This window comes from Ambystoma mexicanum, chromosome 5q (assembly GCF_040938575.1).
Source record: "Ambystoma mexicanum isolate Mex_15411 chromosome 5q, UKY_AmexF1_1, whole genome shotgun sequence".
NCBI lineage: Eukaryota > Metazoa > Chordata > Amphibia > Caudata > Ambystomatidae > Ambystoma > Ambystoma mexicanum.
The window spans coordinates 422,697,224-422,724,028 of NC_090933.1; the positions used below are offsets into that span (position 1 = coordinate 422,697,224).

The following is a 26,805-nucleotide window of genomic DNA, read 5'->3' on the forward strand; positions in this document are numbered from 1 at the left end:
GGAGTTACTTGGCCGGTGTTCTGGTACAATTCGGAGTAGAAATTTAAAAAGACCTTGTTAATCTTGTTGGCCTTTGTATGGACTGTTCCGTCTGTCCCCATCATGGATGTGATCGGCTTGATTCCCTGTTCAGATTTAATTAGGGTTGCCAGCATCTTTCTGGCTTTGTTACTCTCCCCATATCGTCTGGCGCTGGCTGGTTGTGTGATGTATTTTATTTCTTGTGGTGCCAGGTCTCTGTATATCTCCCGTTTTTCCTGCAGTGGCTTAAGGGTCTCTTTGCCTGGTGCTTGTGCATGTGCGTTTTCCAAGGAACGGAGGGTGACTTCCAATTGGTTCAGGTCCTCTCTGATGGCTTTCAGTGTGCCCAATGTTTTGGATAGGATGTGCCCTCTTGTCCAGACCTTGAATGTTTCCCAGATTGTGGCTGTCGAGGCCACTGTGCCCTCATTGCGGTCAAAGAATTTGTGGATTTCTTCTCTCAGAGGTTCTATGATTGTAACATCTCGCAGAAGGGAAAGCGGCATCTGCCATGTGTGTTGTGTTTCTTCTGCGTCGATCTTGTTTATTTCCACTAGCACCGGTGAATGGTCTGACAATGTGTGTGAGAGGATGGTGCCTCTGCCCACCCGTGGGATGATTTCTGGTCCGTGTAACCATTAATCTATACGCGAGCTGGAGGCGTGCACTGTTGAGTGGAACGTGAATTCCTCCGATGTCGGCTGGAGTTCTCTCCATACATCTACTAGCGGTATCTCAGACACTCCCTGCATTATTGTCCTTGCGGCTTTGGAGTGGGATCTAGGGGGTCTGGATGATCTGTCCTTTTCGAGATTGAGAATTGCATTGAAATCACCGCCCCATACAACCCTGGCGTCCCCGGGGGGTGGGGGGGGGGGGGGGGGGAGAGATATTTGTGACATGACGTGTATGTAAAATTCCGGGGGTTCGATGTTTGGGCCATATGTATTTATTAGGATTACTTCCTGGTTCTGTAGTGTGTCCCATACGATCACAAATCGCCCTTCGGTGTCTATTGCCGTTCTCGTTAGTTGGAAGCCCGTGCAGCAATGAATGATGGTTCTGTACTGCGAAGAGTATTCAGTTCCAATTATCAGGGGTCCCCAGTCTCTGACAAAAGAATCCACAACCGTGCCAGTGGCATGCATTTCCTGCAAGTAGAGTATGTCACTCTTGTGCCGTCTGGCGTAGGCCAGTATTTTCCTTACCTTTATAGGGTTTGCCAGCCCTCTTACATTCCATGATAGGAGGTTTACTCTGTTCAATAGATCTGTTGTTGCCATATGTGGTTGAACTGTATCGTGGAGATGTGACAGTTGCCGATCTTTTGTGTGTCGTTCTTGCTCCTGCTGTCAGCTTTTTTTGTTGTGATGCAACTAAATTCCGTCCCTCTCGTGTGAGCAAGAACGACACACAAAAGATCGGCAACTGTCACATCTCCACGATACCTCAAACTGGATGGTGTATTTCCCTTTTCCAACTTAACAGACTGACATAGTGGGTGGCTGTGTGTGGCCACGTCTGGAAACCTTGGAACATGCCACTTGTGGGAGTCGTAACCTCTAGTTGAGGCAGGGTAGTTGTGTTGTCATTGTGCTTTTGATGCAAGACCTTCACTTGTTTTAGAGTAGTAGTACCAGCACCTCAGTCTTTATACATCAACCGTTATTCAGGGTGGTAGGGATGTGTTGTTCGATATAGGACATAGCCTCTTCAGGAGTTTCGAAAAGGTGGGCTCTGCCCGCATGCTGTAGATGCAGTTTTGCAGGAAACAGCACGGCATATGGTATTTTCCTTTCCCTTAGTGTTTGCTTTAACTTGGTTGAATGTTCGTCTGGCCGCTTGGACTCTGTTGGAGAAGTCCGGATAGATATGTATCCGGTTGGAGTCATAAGAGAGGGATCCTTTCTCTTGTGATAAGCGAAGAATCAGATCGCGATAATTGAGCAAGCAGGCTATGATCGTGCATGGTGGAGCACTCGGTTTGGGGGCCGTTGCGAGTGATCTGTGCGCCCTTTCCACCAGGAATTGCTGCAAGAATTGGGCTTTGGGGAACAGTGAGCAGAGGACTTCCTCTAGGAACTGCTCCATTGGTACATTCGTAATTCTTTCCGCCACACCCACCACTCTGATGTTATTGCGATGCGATCTGGATTAACGACCCTCACATTTGTCTCAGATTGACTATAGTTTTTTTTGGATCTCCTCTATTGCTTTGCCTTGTGTGATCGATGTATCTTCCAGGGTGCTCACCCTGTCCTTCGCTTCCGAGACCCTGGCATTCACTGTTTGTATGTCCGACCTAAGGAAGGCCATGGTGTTTCCAATGTTATCCAATTTATTGTTGACGGCTGAGAAACCGGCCTGGAGTGCTGTCATGTACGGATCCATGACCAAGCCAGTTTGTGGTTGGGTGGTCTCTGGTGAAGACTGGTTGAAACTCTGGGAGGCCTCCATGTTGGCCACTCTAGTGCAGGCGTTCATAGGGCCTTTCTTGTTGCCCCTGGCGCCTCTTGTCATGCCAGCATTGAGTAGGCGGCATGCTACGTGTGGTTTGAGGGTGTGGTTTACACTTGTTTGCGGTTTGCTGTGGCAATTGTGATGGTTATGAATCGTCGGGACCAGGTTAAGGGCCTGTGACGGCTGATTGATTCTTGGTCGGGTATCGGGTTCCTCAGGCTCTTTTCCCTATGAAATCTGCCCCACTGAGCTCTCGTAAGTGTTGGGTCTTAGCCCCTTTCAGCCTGGGCTTTTGACCCCACTGTTCCGGTACCTGGGTAATGCTACTTTAGCCGGTTTTCCTGTTTGCCTTGGCTTGTAGGTTGCCTTACTGCAGATGTTGTGTTGGCGTACCTGCCGTTTGCTGGGTTTGTGTCTGGTGCCAGTTTGTTGTGTTAGAATGTATGATTGCCTCTGCTGGGCCCTCACTTCAGCACTTATTTGGGGTAGTTGACTGTTTTAATGTGTTATCAGCCCAAGCGCTGTTGTTCTGTGGGGCTTCTGAGTCACCATGGCCCGTTTTGCAGGGCTGCGACTCTGGGGAGGATCCCCAGACCCCTATGGGTTCCTTCAGGGCGGCTGAGCCGGTGCGGGCGCAGGGCTCAGTTGATCTTGCTGCCCTTCTGTGGCTATGATGGAGGGTTTCTAGGCTCCCTCAGGGTGTCCGGCCAGTGAGAGGCAGTGTGGATCGCTTGGCCCCCCCGAGGGGTGGCTAGGCATCAATTTAGTCATTGGGCCCGAAAGGGGGCGTGTAGGGGGTTGTGGTGCTGGCTGGTTATCCCGTGGCTTGCTGGGGCTCTGGGTCGGCACTTTAGTGGGCTGTTACTGCCTGTGGTACACAGGGGATCTCCACCCTCTCCCCGCAAGAACACGTACCCTCGCCTGCAGGGGACCGCCAGTAGCTCTGACTCCTCCTCGCCCACTCCGCTGGTTGTTTTCCGGCAAGGCTTATCGGGTCCGCCACCGACCCGCAGAGTTGTCCGCTCACGTGGCCGTCCGTATCTTCAGCTGTCTGCGGCCCAGGGCGGACACCGAGGAGCGGGCTGGTTTAGGCGGGCAGAGCGCTCGCAGAATGGCCAGCTGCCCGCTACAACTCGGTACCGCTGCAGGACACAGGAGGCACGGTTTACTTTCTGGTTTCCGCTTTGGGTTCCTTGTCGGATGTCGCGCGCTACGCACCAGGACAGTCTGCCTTTGATGTGGCGGGCCACACGCGTTGGCTGGTGTGGACCCTTATCTTCCATCAATGGGGTTCCCTTGTCGTATTCGTCCTCTCCTCCTCTGCGCCGCAGGACTTCGTTGGGAGGGTCTTTACGCCTCAGGGTCCTGCCCACTACAGTGTAAACTCTCGGCAGGTTTTGATTTTCATCAGCCAGCGGTCCAGTGTATTTTCCGAGGAGCGCGCTGGTTTTGGCACGCAAAGCGCAGACCGCTCTAACCGCTGTCCGCTGCCACTGGGCTCCGTTGCAGGTGATAGGAGGCAGAACTTCCTTGCAAACTTTCACTCAGGGTGCCTGAACAGGTGCTGGTCACCTCCCCATGTTTCCTAGCATCAGTTTAGGTTCTACTCCGCAGGATATTAATATTAGAATGTTGAGGGTTACAGAGCTCTCACATCAGGCAGCCATCTTCGCTGGCGCACAACTGCGCTCCCCTCCTAAAGCAAAGGTATTTTCGATGTTTAGTGTTTACTGGAATGTGAAAGTCCTGCAAGTCTAGAGACACCAGCCAGTCCTGATGCTCCAAGGCATGCAGAATCTGTCCCAAAACGACCATCTTGAAATTATCCTTTCCGAAGAGCTTATTTTGGAGCCTCAAGTCTAAAATAGGCCTAAGGCCTCCATCCTTCTTTGAAATTAGGAAGTACTGGGGTAACAGCCCTTCTCGACTTCCCCTTTTAATACATGCTCCACTGATGCCTTCAGCATAATGGAAGCGGTTCTGGAAATTTGGTTGGAAAAATGCAAAATGGGGGTGGGCTAATGGGGTTTTGTTAAACAGGGTAGGCAGTAACCCTAAATCACTAGTTGAAGGACCCATTTTTCTTTCGTTTTTGTCAAACTGATCCTGCCCCACACAGGAGACTAGTTGTACTAGGGCAAGTGATCTAGAGAGGTTTTGAGGCCTGCACCCCCTATCAACTGTAGCTGCAGGCCTTTGGTTACCTCTGCCTGGAGATAGCATGACAAATTTAACTTTTAGAGGTAGACTCTTGTCTCTGTGTGAGGCCTCTACCATTTGATTAGAAATTGTATGGTTGGAATCTCCCTTTTTTCCAAACACAGTTGTTGAAGACGAGGAAGTGTACAAGGCAAATCCCAAAGAGCGATCTGCCTGCTTAGATTCTTTACATTTTTGTAGGCTATCATCAGCCTTGCTACCAAACAGGTCTGTTCCGTTAAATGGCATACAGAGGAGTTTTGATTGTACTATGTGAGGTGGTCAAAGAGGCAACAGAACCAAGGGAGGACCCTATTCTAGTAATGAGACCCAGCCAACAAAAGGTTAACACAGCAAATCAAAAGAAAACTACATGTCCCAGAAACCACCACGAGAAACGAAACCAAGAAGGGGGCAGAGACAGAATTAAAAAGGGAAAACGGCATAGGTACAACCCAATCATACAGCATGGAAATAGGTGTACCAGAGACTGGCACTGGTACAATGCAGTCAGCCCGCATGTAGATGGGTGGCCCCAGAGACATACAGGGTGGGGTCAAACAGTGCATGAAACTGGGTGGAATGAGGAAAGAAAACGCCCTGCAGGTGTGGGGAATGGGAGGGAAAACTGGCTGGAGACTGAAGGGAGGGGAGGAGCAGAGAGGGGCTTAAATGCAGCAACAGAGAGCTCACCATGTGTTTCTGATTACAGCTGCAAGTCGAGCCGGAGACCAGAGAGGAATGGAAAGGTGATTGCGACTGGGCGTACTAAAAGGCTCACTGAGAGGCACAGGGGAGATCCCTATCACAGGCGGACTCGCTGAGGAGAAGCCCCAGCCGTCAACCATTAATCAAGGACTGTGCCTTCCGTGTGGATTTTTGTCTTTTTGTTTTCTTAACCCAGTGAACAGAGGGTGAGTCAGACTGAAGGCTAAGGTCCGTAGAGAAAAAGAATTAAGTTGACTTTATTTTCCCTTTTAAAGATGCGAGAAGCCAAGTGGAGCTTCTTTTGAACTCTGGACTTCATTAACCCTTTCACGGAAACCAAACCTCATGAAAACTAATACTGTTTGATGTGTACAAGGAGGGCTGTTGTTTAGGTTAACACCACAATAAATCTTAAAATTGTTAAACCTACATCAGACTACAGCCTACTATTTTACATACATCTTGGACGAAGTTTACTGGGTGCATCCAAGAAACTCTTCGAACTACAGCAGTTGTACCCATTGTTCACCGAATACAATCAGTAGTGTCTACCCCCACCTAGCATATTTCTGGCAGTATCTTTTACGTCTTGCAAAAGCGCCCAGAAAGAATGTCTAGTTGAAGGGGAACAAGGGCTGTTTCTGCCGTTTTCCACAAGAAATGCGAGTACCTTGCCAGCGTGCAAGAGGCATTAACTGTTGTCTATCCCAGGCTCTCCGTCACAACACAAAAACATTGAGTCCCCAGGTGTCTCATTTTTGGGATTCCTTATCTGGAGGAGCAGATGGGAACACTGTAGATTTGGAGCATGCTGTTGCAGCCCGGATTACAAGGCTGTCTGCAGAGGGATGAACAGTTAAACACTGTGGATCATTTGCAACTGCTCTATGTTTCTGTGCGATATCTTTGCCCACTAGGGAGGATGTGGCTGGCTTTGCCCAGACTGGTTTAGTTACCTCCATCAGAGCACCATTGAAGGAAAGAACAGGCACCTTTGGCAGCTTTGGCTTTAAAATGTTAGTTATCCCGCTGTATTACTTCAGAAGCTGAAATAACGTTAACGGTGCCAATGGCCCTTGTCACCAATGCCCTAAAAAGCCGAAGTTCTGCCCCATTGCTGTGATTGGATCTATGCCTATTTGTGAATCTAGAGATGTATCCAGTCCACTGGCTTCTTGCAGATCCTTTCTCTCATTGCAGAAGGCAGTCTAGTCTTGTGTGTTTAGCAACTCCTCCGGCCAGGACTACTTTGGCATATCAGAAGAGAACTGGGGGGAATATCTTTATCTTCTTCATGCGCTTCAAAAATGCTTTAAAATCTTTGCATTTGGACAACCCTAATCGTGCCTTTGTAAAGGGAATCATCCAGTTCTGAGATAGATTTTTCTATGAACATTCCTTATATTGTTCCAACTGGTAAAGGCGTCGAAGGTGGCACAGTTGGAATGATCGATGCATGAGTGCCGGCATTGAAGATTTCAACATCGACGTAGATTGCGCTTGTGTTTTCAACGCCTTATTTATGGGAGTTTCACCTTTGCCCCCGGTACCAGAGCTCAGGGGTATGTGGGAATGGTGTTGGTTCTAATCCACTTTCTTTTTTTCTGGAGGAAGGGGTTTTCTTAACACCATCCGGGGCCTGTTGGAACCTTTTTCCCTCTAGGAGGTTCTAAATGCCTCACATTCATCTTCCGAGGATGTATCTGTGAGAATTCAGGCCTACCTGAATCGTTCAACCTTGAATTGCACCTTTTAGGTTTCCTCAATGAGGAGTACGAACATGTTTCGGGGATAAAGATCAGCTTCTTGACTGCCTGTGCTGCTCCTTTTTCCTTTTCTTTTCACCTGACCACGAATGATAGTTCAACACATCTGGGGTTGAATTTTCCGAGGAGTTATTTAAGCAGATTTGCATGAACCAGTGATCCTGTGGCTCTACAGAAAAGGTTCAAGTCACCCACTTCCTTAAATGACCAATATGAAATGATGAACACTTCTCTGCAAAAGTTCCAGTGTTTAAATGTGAAACTGAAAATGTAAAGTGTGGGGGCATTTACTCTTATGAAGCAGCAATTTGGATACTTTCATGGTTTTTGTCTTTTTTATCAATGAAATGTTTCTTCTACATTAGTATTTTCTTGATATCACTGTAGATTTTCTTCCTAAATAAACAATTTCATTAGACGAGACTGGAGGAAATACTTTGCTACAGAAAGAATTCAGGCTGAACCCCCAGAGCACAACATTTATACAAAAGCTGTGTAGTTCAACTCTAAAAGAATATTCCTACAGAGCGTCCTGATGTTACCTTTCGTTATATATTCGTAAGGCATCCCTCCACAGAGATCAGTAGAAATGTTTACAGAAATGATTCTCAGCCATGAGCTTTCAATCTGCTCACAACCAGAACGGTCCAGCACTGACTAACTGCACTGCTGCGTGTTCCTAACCGAAGGTCAGAAAAGGCACAAAGAAACACTCTTCCAGGCCCTTTCAAATGGCATACAGATTTAATTTAATGCTGCTGCTGAGTATAGAGAAAGACTATTACATTTAAAAATAAAACCATAAAAATTTACAAATACTGCGGCATGTCTTGTTTAGTGAATAAGCTATCATTGTGAACTAGAAATGTACACTTTGACATTTCGTCTTTCATATTCCTTTCCGGAAGCACTACATTAATACATGAACAAAATAACCCTACAATTGATGGCAAAGAAATTAGTCTGAGATGTTACAAGGTTGTAGGGAAATACCAAAGATGCTGAGGGGTCTATGTGCCAGTACCATCTTCTGTTACTCATGTCGGCAAACAACATACACGTAATGCTTCAGATGGTATAATAAGGAAAAAGGCCATGTTTCAAGATATATAAACTGATTTACCTTGTTATGTGACATAATCAGTTGAAGTTTGGCCAGATGCATTGAATTTATGACCATATAAAATTGTTCAGAAATTTACGGACATTATGGATTATAATTTCACAAAAATTATTTGCAATTACATCTTAGAATACATTATCCACATATTAAATGTACCGTGTCCACCTACATCTGTAGGAAATGGCTTTTCCTTTTAAAGAAACCTTTTACTTTTTCTACACACAAACACAATTACAGGGTAAACATGTTGCCTCAACTACTGAGTGATGTTCCTTTTATTAAATCTGAATAATGCCTTCAAATGCATTTTTGTCTCTCACTCACAGATGGTAAAGGATAATTTTGAACAAGACCCACAAGAACAGCAGTCAACTTACTTAAGAAGTTCCAATGTAATAATTCCCTTGGGTTCTGCTTCCACACTCTTTCCCCAGAACTTGAGTTTTGGGTAAATTGATCCATGGAACACAAAGTCTTTGTTCAGCCCTTCGGCATGGAAAGCGCTTACTGGTGGATGATGGCTAACTTGCTCAGAAAGAAGTCTAAATCCGTGATCATCCCTTAAAAAAATATATATAATTAAATTAAAGCTATGGTTTCTTTTAAATATGAGCTTGGCTCACTTCCAGTTAATATTGCGTTAAATGCATAGTTTTTACAACAAATGTTACACGGTACAAATTATATAACACTCAATTTGAGCAATAACACTTAAGTCAGCAAAATAATCACTGCAAAGAAGATTACAGCAGAACAGGAAAATGCTCATAATATTGTTCAGATTTAGAATTATTTTTGAAGTACAATCTTTTCATTCAGCAACAGTATGTTTAATGAAACAGGAGGGGGCTATTTGTGTATCCAAGCAGCTTTCTGAGGATGCCACATATTGAAGCGCTTACAAGTCCAACAAAATATGCATGAAGTGCTGTATAAAATCGAATAATATGAAAATATCAGACATTTCAATACATCAGAGTAACTACTTACAAAAAAATGATGGCACCAGTAAACGAGTATCTTTAATTCAGAAATTCAGATAGAAATTATCTGTGACTTTACTTTGTTTTGTTACAATACATATCAACATTTACAATTGTCTGACATTCTATGCACCCTTTGCTACAATATGAACCCTTTTGTCTGTGTGAGTGGCCAGTGGGGCATTTCCCTTCCTCCCCAATTGCTAATATGCCTAACATAAAATGAACAGCATCTCTCCATGATGTGGTGCTAGACGTAATCTTCACAGCTTCAGCATAAGGTTTTCAGGACGTGCCCCACAGTGTTTAAGCTTACATGTGCTTCTCGAAACTTCCTAGTCACAGCATTCATTGGTAGTGAACTGGAATGCATACTAGGCACCGGAAAGAGAGAGTCTATGGCAGGTTGGTTTAAATCTCACCTTCTTCAATGAATGTTTTTTAATAGGCTTTTTTTTTTGCTTTTCGTGTCTTTTGTTTACCCACCCACAAACAGCAAAATATAGATGGACCATATAGGGTCAAAGCTAATGTATGCTTGGGGCAGCAATTAAGCCTCCCTGTTTGTTAGCTGAGTTAATACGTCTCTGTGCTCGAGAGCCACCTGTTGTCCATACAGTGCGAATCACAGCTACTTCAAAAAAGCTGTTAAAACCACACTGCTTATAGAAAGGTGAAATGTGCAGTACCTTTTGAGCTAAGATAGTTGTGACTTGCACCTTCTCTTTACCTCCTTTGGACTATGGTCTGACGTATTGATCGCTGAAGGAAAAAGTCCAATTATTCTCTTGATTTGGCATCCCTCTCCTACTCACATACTCTTTACATGTGCATCTTGAAACTTCCTAGTCACAGCATGCTAAACAACACAATTACTCTGTCCGTGTTACCAACCTTCCGTCTCATCCATGCAGACTATTTTGTGAAATTAATCTGCTTCTTTCTCCCCTTCTAACGGATCCTTCTTCGTAGTCTATTGCTCCAGAGGATTTTACATCCTATTTCACTACTAAAGTAGTGCATTTTCAATCATCTTGCTCGTCTAACTCGGAAACTCCAGCACCACCGTTTTTGCACCTCTATTACGTACTCATTATCTTCTTTTGTTCTTACTGATATGGACACCACTGCTTTCATCTCCTGTGCCGATCCAAAAGCTGCACCAACTGATCTCATATCCCCTCTATTCTCATTCCACAGGTTTATCCTCTTGTAATTCCTTATCTTATTTAGCAATTCTTCATCCTCTGCTGTTTTGCCTTATTGCTTTAAGCATGCTATAGTTATTCCCATCTTGGAAAAAGGGTCCTTGACTCTTCCATCCCATCCAATTTCCATCCCATCTCTTCTACCTAAAATTCTTGAAAGAACAGTTTACTCCCAGGCCTCCTATCTAAATCATCGCTCTACTCCCTCCTCTGCAATCTGGTTTCCATTCCTTGCACTCTACAGAAACCACCTTACTCTCTGTAAACACCTCTAACCTCTGTTTGCTACACTTAGCACTCTTTTTACACTTGTCTTTGCTAATCTGCTGCTTTTGATACTGCCCATCAAAATATTCTCTCTTCAAGGTTTCTGTCACTATTTATTTCGGACACTGTTCACAAGTGCCGTTGTTCCTATTCAGCTAATCGCACTTACTCTATTTCGGGGACTGGTCATTCATCCTCCCCTTTTCCTCTTCAATTTGGGGCTCCCCAAGGGTTTCTGTCCTCAGTCCTCTACTGTTTTCCCTGTACACGATTCCACTTTCAGCTATTATCTCTTATAATTTCTCATACCATCTGTATATGCTGGTCATGCTCAGTGAATTCTCTATTTGATCTATTTTTTGGAGTCTCTGCATACTAATCTTTCTGCCTCTCTCTCTTCAATCCAGTCTTCTATGTACTCAAACATTCTTCCTCTTAAATCGTTAAAGACTGACATCTTGTTTTTTCCCTCATCTCAAATTCCATCTCGCATTCCTCTTCCTTCCATTCTCTTCCCCTCAACATATCTTCATATCTCTACATTTATCCTATCTACTGTTTGTGTCTGTCACTTTCATCTATTCGACATATGCAAGGTTCTCCCCTTCTTAACTTGCAGTCTGACAAAGGACATATCCTCAAGCATTATTTTCTCACACATTGACTATTACTCCTCTCCTTTTATGGGCCTTCCTGTCTATCACCCTGCACCTCTGCAGTCTCGCTATAAATCTTCTTTACGCCTTAACTCTCAACTTACCCCTCGCAATTTCATCACCCAGGCTCTCTACTCGCTTCAATGGTTATCCTTTGAGTTCCGTCTTCATTATCACTTTCTTTGTATTATTTTTTTAATGTTTGTACGACATGACACCTTCTTAACTTTCTTTTCTTATATTCTGGTACCAACGCTTATGACCGCTATGTTCTTAATCTCTATTCCTTTTGTCTATTCCTAGTCCTCCCTGTGCCCAAACTCGCTTCCGTTCTTTCGCTCTCCTGGCTCCTAAGTTTTAGAATCCACTTCTTCTGTCTATTCGATCTCTCACGTCATAATCTTTTTGCTTAAACCTGAAAACTAATTTTTTTCTTTCTTCCTCTTAAATGGCTTGTTGTTTAAATGTTACCTTCTTTTGTACCGCTGTTCTTACTAAGTGTTCAGCGCTTTGGTGATAAGCACATCACAGTGTTGAACTTTTTATTTGATTTATGCAAGGCTAAAGATCAAGATATTTATTTGTGGTTCGTATATAGTGCTTTAATCCAAAGTGTTTTACAGACTAAGAATGGTATAAATATTTAAAAGACAAACAATGAAACAAAATGGGTTAAAGGCCAGGAAAACGCATTAAAGCTAGGAAAAGAAAATGTGTAGCAAATGTGACTTAAGCCATGATTTAAATGGAGAAAGACAGGAACAGGAGCACATTTCCCATTGTCCACGAAACCCAATGTATATTATATATAGGTTTACCTAAGTCAGGGGGCGAGTTTGGTGGAGCAGTCTAAATACCTTGTTCCCCCTACCTCTCTGTTACATTGTCCTAGTACAGCCGAGTGGCTGTGAGGTTTAGTTCTGCATCACATTGGTTCTATCGGTTTTGCTGGACACGCAAGAAGGCACTATCTTTTCTCGGGCTCTTTTTTGCCGAGTACAGTGTGTGGTTTACCCTTTATTGATTCACGGTCACCATTATGGCACTAGAACGGTGCAGAAGTTACGACGACGATTAGGTCACTGAATTACTCAACAAAGCTTCTCTACTGGGAGGTACGGCTGAAGTTACAGCCAATATTACCAAATGGGACGAGCTATCCCAAATCAAAAAGAGGCTCATCCATACTGAGTTACACAGGTCCATCATGTTAGAGTATCTTAGGAAGGGCATCTTGCCCCAGGGACTCGTAGTACGGAATGAACCCCGGCTCTTCCTTGATAATAAGAACTTTGTACTCCAGTGGAGTTATGTTGCTACGAAATGTGGGAGAGATTGGATGATCCTAATCATTGATACTGCCAAAGAGATGTCTGAGAAAATTTTGATAGACCTCTCAGCATTGAAGGAAGAAATCAAAAAAGCTATTTCTCTCGATATGTACAAGAAACAAGCTGAGTCTCTACTTGTAGAGATGATTGCTTTCAAAGATGACACCCTGAAGGATCGAGTAAGAAGACTTAATAAAGACATCCAGAATTTTACTCATGAAAAAGCGTTCTGCTATACTCGAGATGACTACAAACCCGACGATCCCTCCAATTTGGTTGCACCGAATAAGAAACGCGTCACGTTTCAGGATACATCGTTCTGTTCGAGTGACAGCAGCAATTATGGTGACGCCAGCACTAGTTAAGGCGGCCCTAAACGAGGCCAAGGCAATATGCGCAATACTTACCATGAGAGAACCGCCGGCAAGAGAGGGACCCGTGGTAATAGAGGGGGCAACACCTCGCAACCTTTTTTAGATCTGGGCCAAATGGGATGGGAACCCGAGGCACGCGTGACAAGAAGCATGCAAGCCTTGTGGTGAATCTGTACTCTCATAGCCTCACCAATGACGAGATCACAGTCTTGGAGAAGGGGATGGGCTTTGTCTCCACCAACTAACACAACACATTTTTATTTCGCCAAGAATTTCATGCCTTCATGAGGAAGGTTCATTTAAAACAATTCTTCCAAGATAAGGAATTGGAAATTGATGATACTGATACGGGGCTACACAACAAGTCCACCTTTTGTGTACCAGTCAGCGAAAGGACAGCAGAGGCACAAGTATTCGAAAGAAGAGTACTCCAAGACTTGAAGAACCTAGAGTCTCAATGTACCAACAAATCTGTTTTTCACACCAGCAACCGCTTGAAAGTGGCAATTAAGGGCTTACTTGACAACAAGGCCATAATCATTTGCAAAGCTCACAAAGGCGGCGCGATAGTCTTACAAAATCAGGAGGCTTATAACTTAGAATGCAATAGACAACTACTTGACTTCTAGCTACAAACTGATCCTACACAATATTACAACAACGTATCAGTGCTAAAGTCACCAAAGCAAAAGAACATGGTTGGATCTCGTCCAAAGAAGCTGACTTCCTTTGTGCCTCTAAACCTCAAATTCCACAGTTTTACCCCCTCCCCAAGATACACAAGAGTACCAAACACCATCCGGGTAGGCCGATTGTGTCGGGGGTAAATTCAGTCTTGGAACCCCTGTCTAGGTTTACTGATTTCTTCCTCCAATCTCTAGTGCGCAAAATGAAATCCTATGTGCAAGGCACGATCCAGATGATCAACGAGGTTGAGGGCATGACATTTGACCCGAGTTGTGAACTGTTGGTTGGCCTAGATGTTGTCGCCTTATATACCAGTATACCGCAAAGGGTGTCCCCTTGACATACGTGAATACCCATGCTCCATGACACGAATGTCGTTTGTGCTCTGGTGTGCCGAAATGGCACTCACAGAGCGCTACTTCCATTTAAACTGTGAGTATTTCAAACAAATACAGGGCACTGCGATGAGTGCCACCTTCGCACCAAGTGTGGCCAATTTATATATGAAGCAATTCGAAGAACAAAATCTTATCAGCACTGAATCCATTCAAACATAACATCAGAACATGGAAAAGATACATTGACGATATTTTCGTCATATGGCTAGGCAACGCACAAGAACTGAACAAATTCTTTGGTTGGTTGAATTTGCAAGCTCGCTACCTGAAGTTTACATACACCCAGAGCAACCTTGAATTTAACTTTTTAGACATCGCGATCCAGTCGAGTGCTATCAACAAAGTGCTTAGTGTGAAGCCTTTCCACAAAAGCACATATACAAACTCCCTGTTACACTATCAGAGTTTTCACCCTAGACACGTGAGAGATAATCTGCCTTTGGCCAATTTTTACGCCTGAAAAGAAACAGCATCTTGACACAAGAATTCAAGAAAGAGGCAGATGTTCTAAGTACAAGACTGCTGGAGAGGGGTTATCCCGAGAAGTTGACATACATGACGAAGAAACGCACCCACAAGAACAACAGACAGGCCCTTCTTGAATACACAACCCATTCCAAGATTCATGAGGATGATAAATTGATATTTGTTAATACCTTTAGCCACATTTCCAACAAAATCAAAACCATGATGCTCAAAAATGTGAACATCCTGCAACAAAGCCCAAAACCACTTGCTAAACCCATCATTGCGTTTAAAAGAAGTCACAACCTAAAAGAACTCATCTCACGTAATGACGTGAGTATTTGACCCACTAAGCAGAGTACCCTTCCTGAAAAATAGGGTCTTCCAAAATTGATAGGTCACTCTGCCTGTGGGCACTGTTCGTGCTGTAATTCCACATCTAGAAACAAATAACTCAACCTGGGTCTTAACACCATGTGGCAGCAACATCAATTCAGCAATTGTAATTCTAGTATGCTGATTTATGGAATTTGGTGTCCTTGTGATCGACTATATGTCGGTAAAACAGAATGCAGGGTAAAAATATGGCTGGAGAACATAAGAGCTGCATCCAGAATAGGACACAGAACGCCCCCTTGGTGGACTTGCGCTGGAGCGTGATTTTGAAAATCAGCTCCACAGGCGATAATAGTAACCGAGATAAGATCAAGCTACTACAGAAGGAACAACGCCTAATATTCCTAACCCAAAGCTCTGACACTGGACTGAACGATAAAATAGAGTGGGGGGCTTAATTGTGGCAGTAGCCAGGAACTTCCATTTTGATCACCATAGCGTGATGAGCTGTGTGTTTGAACTAGTGCACAACTCATTCCGTTATTTATTCTGGAATGTACACCCTATTGATGATTCCACTGTGAGTACTCTGTTATGCCACTAATGTATCCATCTGGATTCATTGAGCAACTTAATATTTTTCCACCATGGCCACGAGGGGCCATTTGGGGTTGTTTCCATTTTATTGATGATCTGACCATGAGATCACCAATTCCGTTATTTTTGCGTTTGGTATTTGGTGAAGACACGCAACACAATTTCCAGTTTAGTTTACTAGTCATAACGTTAATATAGTGTACCCTTTCTGTGTGCCTACAGTATGCCCGTGGACTCCATTTGACCACGAGGACCAGTGCTTATGTTTATACCGGATGATAGGTTTCCCTTTTGCACCAGATGCAATTAGATCACTGTGCTTCCGTTCTGCGTTCTTTACAGAATGCTGGTTGAATCCTTTAACTTCGAAGACCCACGCGAATAACTACACCCGACGAGAGTTTTTCCTCTACTGAGTTGTATGTACCTAGAACACTGCATTTCTGTTCCGTTAATGAATACAACGCGTGTGGACTCCATTAACCAGAATTATCAGCGCGAGTGTACACACCTGATGAGTTTCCCACTGCAGTGATGGCTTGCATTCCGCGCAGTCGCGGTACTTAGCCCTGTAGCCTACATTACTCCCAAGACAGCAAGTGAGGCTCAGTTTCCTCGTTTGATTTCGGGAATACCCCTCAGACGTACGTCGAGCCAAGTCCGACTAGAGGAGGTACCACGACCCTCCTGCCCTACGCCAGTGCCAGCCGTATCTCTTGGTAAGCAGTGTTTTGTGTGGCATTGCAAATAGCCTGCTTTCCAAATCCAAGCATTATTGTAATATGGTATTTGTCATGATGCCTACCCCCGGAGCACCAGGCCAGGCCCAGCACCCCCGGAAGCAGGCATCATGCCCTCGGGTAAAAGCCCAGCGGCCCCTTATAGGGGCTCTTTGGACTCAGTCCTGGCGCCTTTGGCGCCAGGCTCATGTTGGACATCAGTCCTGGCGCCATAGGCGCCAGGCTCATAAAGGGAGGTGTTTTGTGCACTTACCTGATGCAGACCGTGCTGCACGCTTCAGGCCTCCGAGACCTGAAAGGGACTATTTTTTCATAGGGACTATTTTTTCACTCGGGCGTGGCCAGGGAAGGATACATACCTAGTTGGGGAAGGATACATACCTGGGACTTCTTTGGAGGCTATTTAAGCCACGCCCAGACAGCAGCTCATGCTTCGCATTGTTCTGCTTCCTGCAGCTTAACGCTCACCGTGTCTGCTCCTGGACTCCAGCCACGCCCGCCTCGAACCTGGAAGACCTGCAAGGAAGGAAGGAAGAGAAGAGAAAGGTGAAAACCAAGGACTATTTCAAACTTCTTACCTGCATCCGGAATCTTCTCGCCAGCATCCCTGAAGAAAGACTTCCATTTAAAAGCATCGCGTTGCTCGCTGCAGCGCCACGCTTCTCTCACCTGTCCTCGAGACATCTCCCGGCTCCATCGTGGCTGTCAGCATCGGACGCCACATCTCTGCACCTAGGGGAGAGAGGAAGAAACAAAAGGTGAGCAGAAGGAACACAGAAGGAAAGCCTGATTAACAGCCATAATACTTACCGGCTTTTCTTCCACATTTCGGGTCGGCGCCGCCCCGTTGGCAGGTACCGTACCCTGGCCCCTATGGGGAAAGGACAAGAGACATTTCTGGCGAATGATAAGGACATTTAGAGGGATCGCCCTCATCAAAACTCACCTCGGCAGTTTAACCCCTCGAAGCATCGCCTTCATTCTGCACCTGAAATAAAGGACAGATCACAGGTTAGAAAGACAACATAAAGGGGGCCTCACTTGAACTTTGAACTTTCATACTTACGGCGCATCGCTCAGGAAAGTCAAGTGGATTTTGCTAGCGCCATTCTGAAAACCAGTGAAGTAACTGGACGAACATGTGCCCCTGCACCAGAAGCAGGATGGAGAGTTCATCCTTCCAAACCATAAGGTGAGCTTAAACCGGGGTTTGGAGGAAGTTAGAGAGGAACGAAGGGGGAAAGGGGGGAGCTAGCACACTATTCTGCAGACTGTTAATCCCCTTTCTCATCTGCAGAAGGATATTCCTACGGGCCAGGCAAGCACGATTTGGAGGTCCTGTCCAATCGGTGTTCCGGGTCCTGCGCATCACGCTAGAAGAGGCCACAGCAATCCAGACTAGACCAGCGCCCCCGTGGGAACCAGGTGAGCGTTACAGTATTATGCCACAAGTAAGAGATGGTAACGTGTGTGGATATAGACCATTTTAGAAAATTTAATCGCAGTACTTATATCTCCCTGCTTTGATAGGCATGCCGACCTGATGATTTATGGATCAATCGTTACATTGTAGTTACAACTGAGGAAGACATAGCCCCGATAGCGGACATCGCGAGTCGTGTGGTGTAGCTGGATGCAGGCCGGATCAGACTGCGTGTACAGGTGTTAGGGGTAATTCTCTTATAAGGCTAATTTCCCAAACCTAGTGAGTCCCCCAGCAGCTTTGCTGGATTTTTGGGGTTTGTTTTTTTCTCCTGCTAAGAGTGAACCTCTTTTCCTCCCACTCTTAGGCATGATTTGAGGTATGTCTTTGACTTTTTGTTTGCTTATGGGCTATGGGGATTTCTTTTTACTCCATAGGGTATCATCTATTTTTTATGTGTGTTACACAGCACCCTCAGTGCAGTAACACAGGGGTGTTCATAGTAACCCCCAAACATAGACTCCATACCCTGAGACTGGCTACTGTCTCCCAGGGCATGTAAAGTCACCATTGACTTTACTAGTCCTAAATTGTGAACAGAACCAGTACAAACCATCATATTGTGGAAGTACTGGAAGGGGTTAATTATATTGTCCCTGGGTCTGTTTTCAAGGGCGAGTTTCTGGCTGGTGGCTGTGGTTACCACGCGAAATATTCCACCAGAATATTCTCTATGGGATTTTCCCATTGATTTTAAACGCACCACTTTTTGGTGCAATGTTAAAGATACCGCCGGTTTATTTATTTAATATTAAATTCATGGTTGGGTCTTTTTGCCAGAACTCTTTTCTAAAATAGCGTTTGTGTCCGTCTCTGTAACTCTGACCAAGGTCGAGCCCTTTGTTCCACTTTTTGGCGGGCTTCTCCACAGAAGCCCTCCAAATGGTGCCACTCTGTCTGGGTTCCACAGGAAGGGTGGAGGGGGGAATTGGCACCCTGAACTGCGTTGCCTCGGCAATCCAAGTCGCACTCTACTCCGATTGGCCCAGTGGTGAGCCGCCCGGCTCACCACTTAGCATGTGTGATTGACAGCTAGCCTGATGAATGGGGGTTTTTCTGCATAAAAGCAGGGCCTTTGGGACTGGAACTTCAGAAGTCGCCACAGGACCTAAGAATCAGAAGAGGGAAGAAGGAAGAAGCTGAGCCATCTGCAACGACGACACCACCGGTGAAGCCCTGCTGCAACTACATCACCACTTTCCCGACGACAAGAGAAGATCTTCTGCTGGACGAGTCTTCTTCCTCTGAGCTGGTGGGACCAACCAGTTCACCCTTTTCGCCTTCCAAAGACGTCTTTTGGTCGAATCGCCTGTGCCAAGCACCCCGGCGGCCGGATAGCCAAGCTTCACCACTTTGACCGCGAATAAAAGGAACGCACCTTTTATTGGCAAACTCCACGGCTGGTTTCATCCCTGTGCAGTGCAACAACGCCACGTTTCCTCCTCGACGAGATCCTCTCTTCCCCTGTTCGAAACAACAAACTGCAACCACTGCCAGGAACAACTGCCACCGCTGAAGCCTCCTCTCTGTTTAAGGTACTGTGTCCTGCCTGGCCTCCCTTTCTTTGGTTTGCCCAAGGTGACCCTTAAATCCTTGGCTTGCCAACTGGGTTGGCCCCAGACCTTCTAACTTTACCTTCTTGAATCACCCCAACCTCTCTTTAACATTCTGCAAAGACTTTTCGTGCATTTTAAACCATGTGATCCTGGGCAGATTTCGCTTTGCTCCCTTTAAAGTGGGCCTGGCCTATGAACTTTGGCTCTACAGTATTTACTGCCTTTATTCCCTTGCTGAGAACTCCTAAAAGTTTTGGGACCTGTTTTAATTCTATGTTCTGCCTTTTTCTCTCCCTTTAACTGAACTATTGGAGTGCCAGCAGGTTATGCGCTCACATCTGTTTAGCAAATTGTGATGTTTTAACTCTGACTTGTCTGATAGTTATCAAGGGAGTTGTGTATACTTTACCTGCCTGTGTTTTAACTTGCTTTTGATTTAGAGTGCTAGTATATTGCCTAAAGTGTGTTTTAAATAAATAATTATATACTTTTGATACAAAGCTCTAGTCAGTGATTGTTTGCTCTACTGTGTTGTTTGTTTGCTCGACTGTGTTTTAGCCCTATTGTGTATACTCTATATACTGCCCTACTCTTCTTGAGAGAAGTCTGACTGCTCAGCCACAGCTACCAGGTAAATCTAAATGTTTATTGATGTATTGAGTTCCCATTAAGATGGGACCATTTATACTTGGTACTATTCCAACAGCTTAACCTCAAGCCTGACTGGTGCCACTACTCAGATTGTAGACTGAAGGTGTCTGCCCCGTGAAGAATCCACAGAGACCTCGTTTGAAAATCACTAGTGGATTAAGGGACCTCCATTATGAGGCTTAACATTGTGCTGTATGAGTGATTCTTGCGCCTTCCAGCACATGGGCGTTGTTATGATGCTGGTTACGGAGGACATGCTGCTGACTATAGGTCTGTCTGTTTTCACCCAGAGGGGGTTATAACTGTTTTTCCGGCTTCATCGCATGACGTGGGTTTGAGAACCACAGCTGCATATGCCCGGGAGACAGTTTTAATCTTTTTTGGTATGACAGTTGAGCGCCTAGAAACTATTGGAGCGCCAATAAAATCGTAGGGTGGTTTAGTGGTTGTTTTGAACTGCCCCCTCCAGTGCTAAGTAGGTAATGGCCAGCAGTGACAGGCTGAAGTTGTCAATTGAGTCCACCTTAAGGGTGGAACCTCAGGTGGTGGTTATTGAATGAGATCTCGACTTAAACATGCTGTACCATATGAACTGATAAATGTTACCTTCTTTAAGAATAAATATGTGTTCTAGTATTAGATGGTCAATGTAATGCGGGATTTGGAGTAATTTTTGTACTCCACAGACTTGTAATTGAACAGTCTGCCATTATAGAGGGACTACTCACCAGTCTTTTTACTATTATCCCCCCCCCCTTTGTTGTTCACGGGTGTGTTGCATCTACCACCCGCTGGATCAGAAGCCAAGTTGACGGCCAGAGCATTAGCCGCTCTGACGTCTCCAGTGTTCAACCCCCACTTGACATCAACAGTGTGTGGCTGGGTTGAGTCTGGCTCTGACCGGGTATCCCTGCAATTAGAAAACAGTCATAGCCGTTTTTACAGCCTTCAAAATTGCACAAACAATTTTTAAATGAAAATTGTTGTTTTAATATTAGTGCACGCCCCTGATGAATTTCCGTTTACTGTGTGTGTTTTGAATGAATGAGGAATGAAACATGTTTGGTTGACTGGGTCTAAAGAAGTGTGAGATTCAGTGTGCAATCGAGTACAGTTTAGTTTGATTTAGGTTAACTTGATTCGTTTCTGTGTGACCTCAGATAGTGATTTTTCATTTATCCTTAATTTGGAACCAGAATTTAGGCAGTTCCTTTACACTTTCTTTCCCTGTGTACCACTACTTGAGTTTTCCCTTGCTTACGTTTTACAATTTGTATTGTATTGTGTTAATGAATTGTAATCGTTTTTTGAAGGTGCCTTCTTTTAACCATTGTTAATGAAATAAGACATGCATTACTTACCGTAATAGCATTTCTGATGATTATATCTGCTTAGATTCATATGCTGTGCATATAGTCCGACATCCAGTGGTAACCGCGGAGTATTGCATCTTGTCTTTCGGGGACCGAAAGGGGACGTCGGCATAGGTGTGTCTGTAACACTATACCTATCGTAACGTGTAGTGTACCCAAAATCCCTCACGCGCCGAGGTCCCTCTGATTGTATTTTTTCTGCCATGAGGGAGCCCAAGGCTATAGTGAGTGAGTACATAAAGAGAGAAAGTAGTAAGACGTCTATGTTCCTTCCACCCCGAGCGGGGAGGTAGGCAGGGCGCATTTGAATCTAAGCAGATACAATCATCAGAAATGCTATTACGGTAAGTACTGCATGTCTTCTGATGCTTGTTAATCTGCTCAGAATCACATGCTGTGCATAGACTAGTGAGCAGTACCCGGAGTTGGAGATGAGTTGTGAGAAGGAACAGTAGAAAAAAGATGAATCAAATCTAGAATGAGTGTCTAGGCAATAGTGTTTTGTAAAGGTGTGTACAGAATTCCAGGTTGCCGCTTTGCAAATGGACTTGAGGGGAACGTTTGCAATGAATGCTATGGATGCCCCAGTGCCTCGAGTAGAGTGTGCTCTAGGCTTGAAGGGCAGTTCTCTCTTAGCAAGAGAGAAACATAGCGGGATGCATTTGAGAATCCACCTTGAGATAGCTGATTTAGAGACAGGATCCCCTTCTCTACCAGCTGCCACTGAAATGAAACATTGGTTTCTTTTCCTCAGTGGTTTAGTTTTTTCCAGGTAGAACATGACTGCCCTGCGCCCATCCAGTGTGTGTAGGGTTCTTTCGGCCATGCTAGCGGGATTCTGGAAAAAAGTAGGTAGTTCAATGGACTGGTTCACATGGAACTTCAATATGAATTTAGGCACAAATCTGGGGTGTGTGCGCAGAACTACCTTATCTTTGTGGACTGTAACAAAGAGGGTCTAGAACAGAAAGTGCCTGTAGTTCGCTAAATCTTCTTATAGAAGTGATAGCTACTAGGAAGGCCGTTTTATAAGTCCGGTCTTTCAAACTTGCTTTATGCATAGGTTCAAAGGGAGCTCCCATGAGCCTGGTCAAAACCACATTTAGGTCCCATTCAGGAGCTGGGTGAGAAATGGGAGGATAAAGCCTCTTAACCCCTTCCATAAAGGCCTTAATCACTGGTTCTTCCACCATGACACTTTTTGTTGTGATGTGGTGTAGGCTGACAGTGCAGCCAGATGAACCTTTAGGGAATTGAAGACTAACCCAATGTCCAACAGATGGGTTAGGTGCAGCAAAATGTGTGTGGGTGAGCAATCGATGGGATTGACGCCTTTGGAATTGCACCAGATGACAAAACGTTTCCATTTGCTGGCATAGCAATAACGTGTGTTCGGTTTCCTAGCTTCCCTGAGTATGTCCATGCACCTCTGAGGGAGCTGTAGGTGTCCAAACTCTATGACCTCAGGAACCAAGCTGCTAAGTTCAGAGTTTGTGTGCATGGGTGTAGGGTCTCCCCCTGTCCTGAGACAACATGTTGTACGGGCAGGGCAGTTTTACTGGTGGGGAGAGGGACATTTCCATCAGGTGAGAGCGAACCAGGGTTGGCGGGCCCACATGGGGGCCATCAGTATCATGGTAACTGGTTCCTGGTGCATCTTGTGCACTATCTTGTTGAGAAGGGGAGTCGGGGGAAAAGCGTAGACAAAGTTCCCTGGCCATGTTATCCAGAGACCGTTCCCCTTGGATCGGTTCTGGGGGTACCTGGAGGCATAGTCTTGGCATTGGGCATTCTCCTGAGTAACAAACAGGTGGATCTCTGGTAAGCCCCATGCTGCGAAGACGTTGGACACAATGTCTTCGTGCAGACGCCATTCTTATTCTTCGGGCAGAGGAAAATCTCTGTTGAGCATGTCTGCCAGAAGACTGAGTTCCCTGGAACATGTTGGGACAACAGAAACATCTTGTGTTTGAGAGCCCATATCCAAATGATTTGGGACGGCTTGGATAGCCCTGGAGAGTTAGGGTCCCCTTGTTTGTTCAGGTAATAAATGGCTGTAGTGCTGTCTGTTAGAATCAGCACTGTCTTCCCTTGTAGTTGCACCTGAAAGGCCTTCAAATCCTTGAAGACCGCTAATAGCTCCAGTAAGTTTATATGGTTGGACGCTACTTGAGGGGACCACACTCCGTGCGCGGTCTGCTGAAGCAGTTGAGCCCCCCCACCCCGTGAGAGATGCGTCTGTCGTGAGAGTGGCTTCCACTGCAGGGGTGGTGAAGGTCTTCCCCTCCAAGAGGTTTTCTCTTGACCACCACTGCAGAGAGAGAACGAGGGCTGGCGAGACAACTACCAGATCTTCCCATTGTCCGCTGGCCTGTCACCACTGGCTGTTGAGCCACTCTTGCATGGGACGCATGCGCAGCTGCGCGTGGGGAACCAAGTATATGCACAACGCCATCATCCTAGAAACCGCATGGCTTTGCGCACCATCACCTCCCGACTGGCCACATATTAAGGAATCTGAAAAAGCATGTTCTGAACCCTCTCGTTGAAGGGGAAGAGCAGACCGTCTTCTGTCTGAATTAGAGCTTGCAGAAACTGTTTTGTTTGACTGGGGACTAGACTGGATTTCTTCTCGTTGATTGAGAAACCCAGACTGAAGAGAAGATTTACTGTTTTTTGGGTGTTCGAAAAACATGTGTTGAATGAGTCCCCCATGTTAGGCAAAAACCTGTGCAGTTCCCTCTGGGACCACTGCAAAAGATTTAGGACTACAGGTGTTTGGCAGTAAACCCACTTGGTAGCAGTCTGTACCACACAGATTCACGTGGTAGCTATGGCTGAGCAGTCAGACTTCCCTCAAGAAGAGTTAGGCAGTATACAGAGTATTCACAATAGGTCAAGAGAACACAATAGAACAAGTAAACACTGACCAGGGCTTGGTGTAAAAGAGATAATTATTTATTTAAAACCACATCTACAAAAACACACAGGCACTAATAGTAAGCAATTCAAAAACACGGTCACTAAAAGATATACACTCCCTTAAAAGAATATTAGACAAGTCTTAAGTAAAGCCCCACTTATTTTCAGACAGCGGTGGGCGCTTAACGTAGATGGCACTCCAATAATTCGTTTTAAAAAGGGAGAATAAATTGAAACAGATCCCAACACTTTTTTACGAACACAACAAGAGAGGAAGGCAAAGTAACACCGTGAATTCAGAGTCAGTAGGCCGGATCCGCTTTAAGAGGATCAAAACGAAATGTGTCCAAGGTCACACGGTTGCAGTGCACAAAAGTCTTGTAACGGTTCAAAAAGGAGTTGGACCAAAGAAAGGGACCAGTTAGAGGGTCAAGGAGGCCAGCCCAGTCCAGAAGGTTAAGGGGTTATTATTACCTTGTAGCAATCTTTAGAAAGGGAGGCCTGGCGGAAACTGTACCTTACAGTGGTGAGAACACCAGCGGGGGCAGTTGTTCCTGGCAGCGGATGCAAGTCGGTGCTTCGTCCGGGGGAAGAGAGGATCTCGTCGGGGAGGAAGACAGGAGTCCGTTGCACTGTCAGGGAAGAAACCAGCCGCGGAGTTTCTCAGGTACAAGGAGCGGTCCGTTGATTCGCGGTTCAGTGGTAAGTGGCTATCCGGCTGCCGGGGTGCTTGGCACGGGCAGTTCGACCACAAACCGGGGTGCGAAGAAAAGAAGGTAAACTGGTTGTGCCCACCAGTCAGGGGAAGAAGCCTCTCCAGCCGGGAGATCTTCTCTGTCGTCGGGAAGTGGTGAGTCGGTTCCGCAGGGCTCCACCGGTGGTGTCGTCGTGGTAGGTCGGCTCAGCTTCTCCCTCGTCGGATTCTCAGGTCCTGTGGCGACTTCTAAAGTTCCAGTCCCTGAAGCCCTGCTTTTTTGCAGCATACCCCCATTCACTCAGCCTAGCTGTCAATCAAACATGGGGCCAATCACACAAGAGTGTGACTTGAGTTACCAAGGTAACTCAGTCCAGGGTGCCTAAACCTCCTCCCACACCCCCTGTGGTACCCAGACAGAGTGGCACCACTTTTGGAGGCTTCTGTGGAGAAGCCCGCCAAAAGGTGGAACAAAGGGCTCGACTTGGGTTGGGGTCACAGAAGAGAACACAAACGCCATTTTAGAATCGAGTCCTGGCAAAAAATACCAACCGGCGAATTAATATTAATTAAATAAACCGGCGGTATGTTCGAGGCTATGAGAATTAAATAATTAAAGTTGGTAGCCTCGAACAATGGGAAAATCCCATAGGGAAATATTTGCGGTCGAATATAAAAATTAGTATCCACTGCCACCAGCCAAAACTCGATCAGGGGGGACGGAGACGTGTCCCCTCGACTAACAGACCCCGGGGCAATCGAATTGCCCCGACCAGTACGTCCACAATATGATGGTTTGTACTGGTTTCTGTTAATAATTTGGGACTAGTAAAGCCAATGGTGACTTTACATGCCCTGGGAGACGGTAGTCAGTCCCAGGGTATGGAGTCTATGGTGGGGTGTCACTATGACACCCCTGCGTTACTGCACGTAGGGTGCTGTGTAACACACATAGCAAAAACACATGAGACTCTATGGAGTAAATGACCCCCATAGCCCAGAAAACACATTAACAGTCAAAGGAACACCATAAATCATGTCCAAGAGTGGGAGAAAAAGAGTCTCACTCTTGGCAGGAGAAAAAAAACTCCAGAAATCCAGCAAAGCTGCTGGGGGGCTCACTAGGTTAGGAAATTCAGCCTAAAGAGAGAATTCTCCCTAACACCCCGTGATGAGCCAGTCGTCGAGATAAGGGTAAACTGGGATGGATAATCTGCGCAGGTGTGCTGCAGCCATTCCCAGTACCTTGGTAAACACCCTTGGCGCCGAGGTGATGCCGAAGGGAAGTACCTTGAATTGGTAATGCCTGTCCTCTATCACGAACCTTAGATATTTCCTGTGTGCTGGCAACATTGAAATATTAAAGTATGCATCTTTCATGTCCAATGTTGCCATGCAGTACCCTTGTTTCAGCAGTGGGATCACCTCCTGTAGTGTTACCATGTGAAACTTCTGGGGTTTTATGAACTTGTTCGCTGGGCGCAGGTCTAGAACAGGGCGCAGGGTGAGGTCCTTTTTGGGTACAAGGAAGTACACTGAATAAATACCCTTGTTTACCTGAAGCATAGGGACGGCTTCTATAGCGTCCTTTCCCAGCAGTGCTTCCACAGGATCTCCAGATAGTCCGGTGAAAGGCACCGTGAACGCGGCCGTCTGAATTGTGGAGGTCGGGCGAATTCCACGCAGTACCCGTGGGCGACCATCTTTATGACCCACTGTTCTGAAATTATCCCCTTCCATGCCGTGAGGAAAGATGTTAATCGCCCCACGACCGGGGTGACATGGGAGGGGACCCGGATCTGTTGGT

The 26,805-nt window shown here is 45.6% G+C and overlaps 1 protein-coding gene across 9 annotated transcripts in view; it reads right to left on the reverse strand.

Moving 5' to 3' along the window:
* The window catches only part of OSBPL1A (oxysterol binding protein like 1A), a 2,815,351-nt gene that overhangs the window by 565,056 nt on the left and 2,223,490 nt on the right, over positions 1-26,805 (reverse strand). For all 9 annotated transcript variants that reach the window (XM_069620918.1, XM_069620915.1, XM_069620919.1 and 6 more), the window contains one exon: positions 8,655-8,837. In XM_069620918.1, the coding sequence (XP_069477019.1) occupies positions 8,655-8,837 (183 nt within the window). The remainder of the gene's footprint in view (positions 1-8,654; positions 8,838-26,805) is intronic.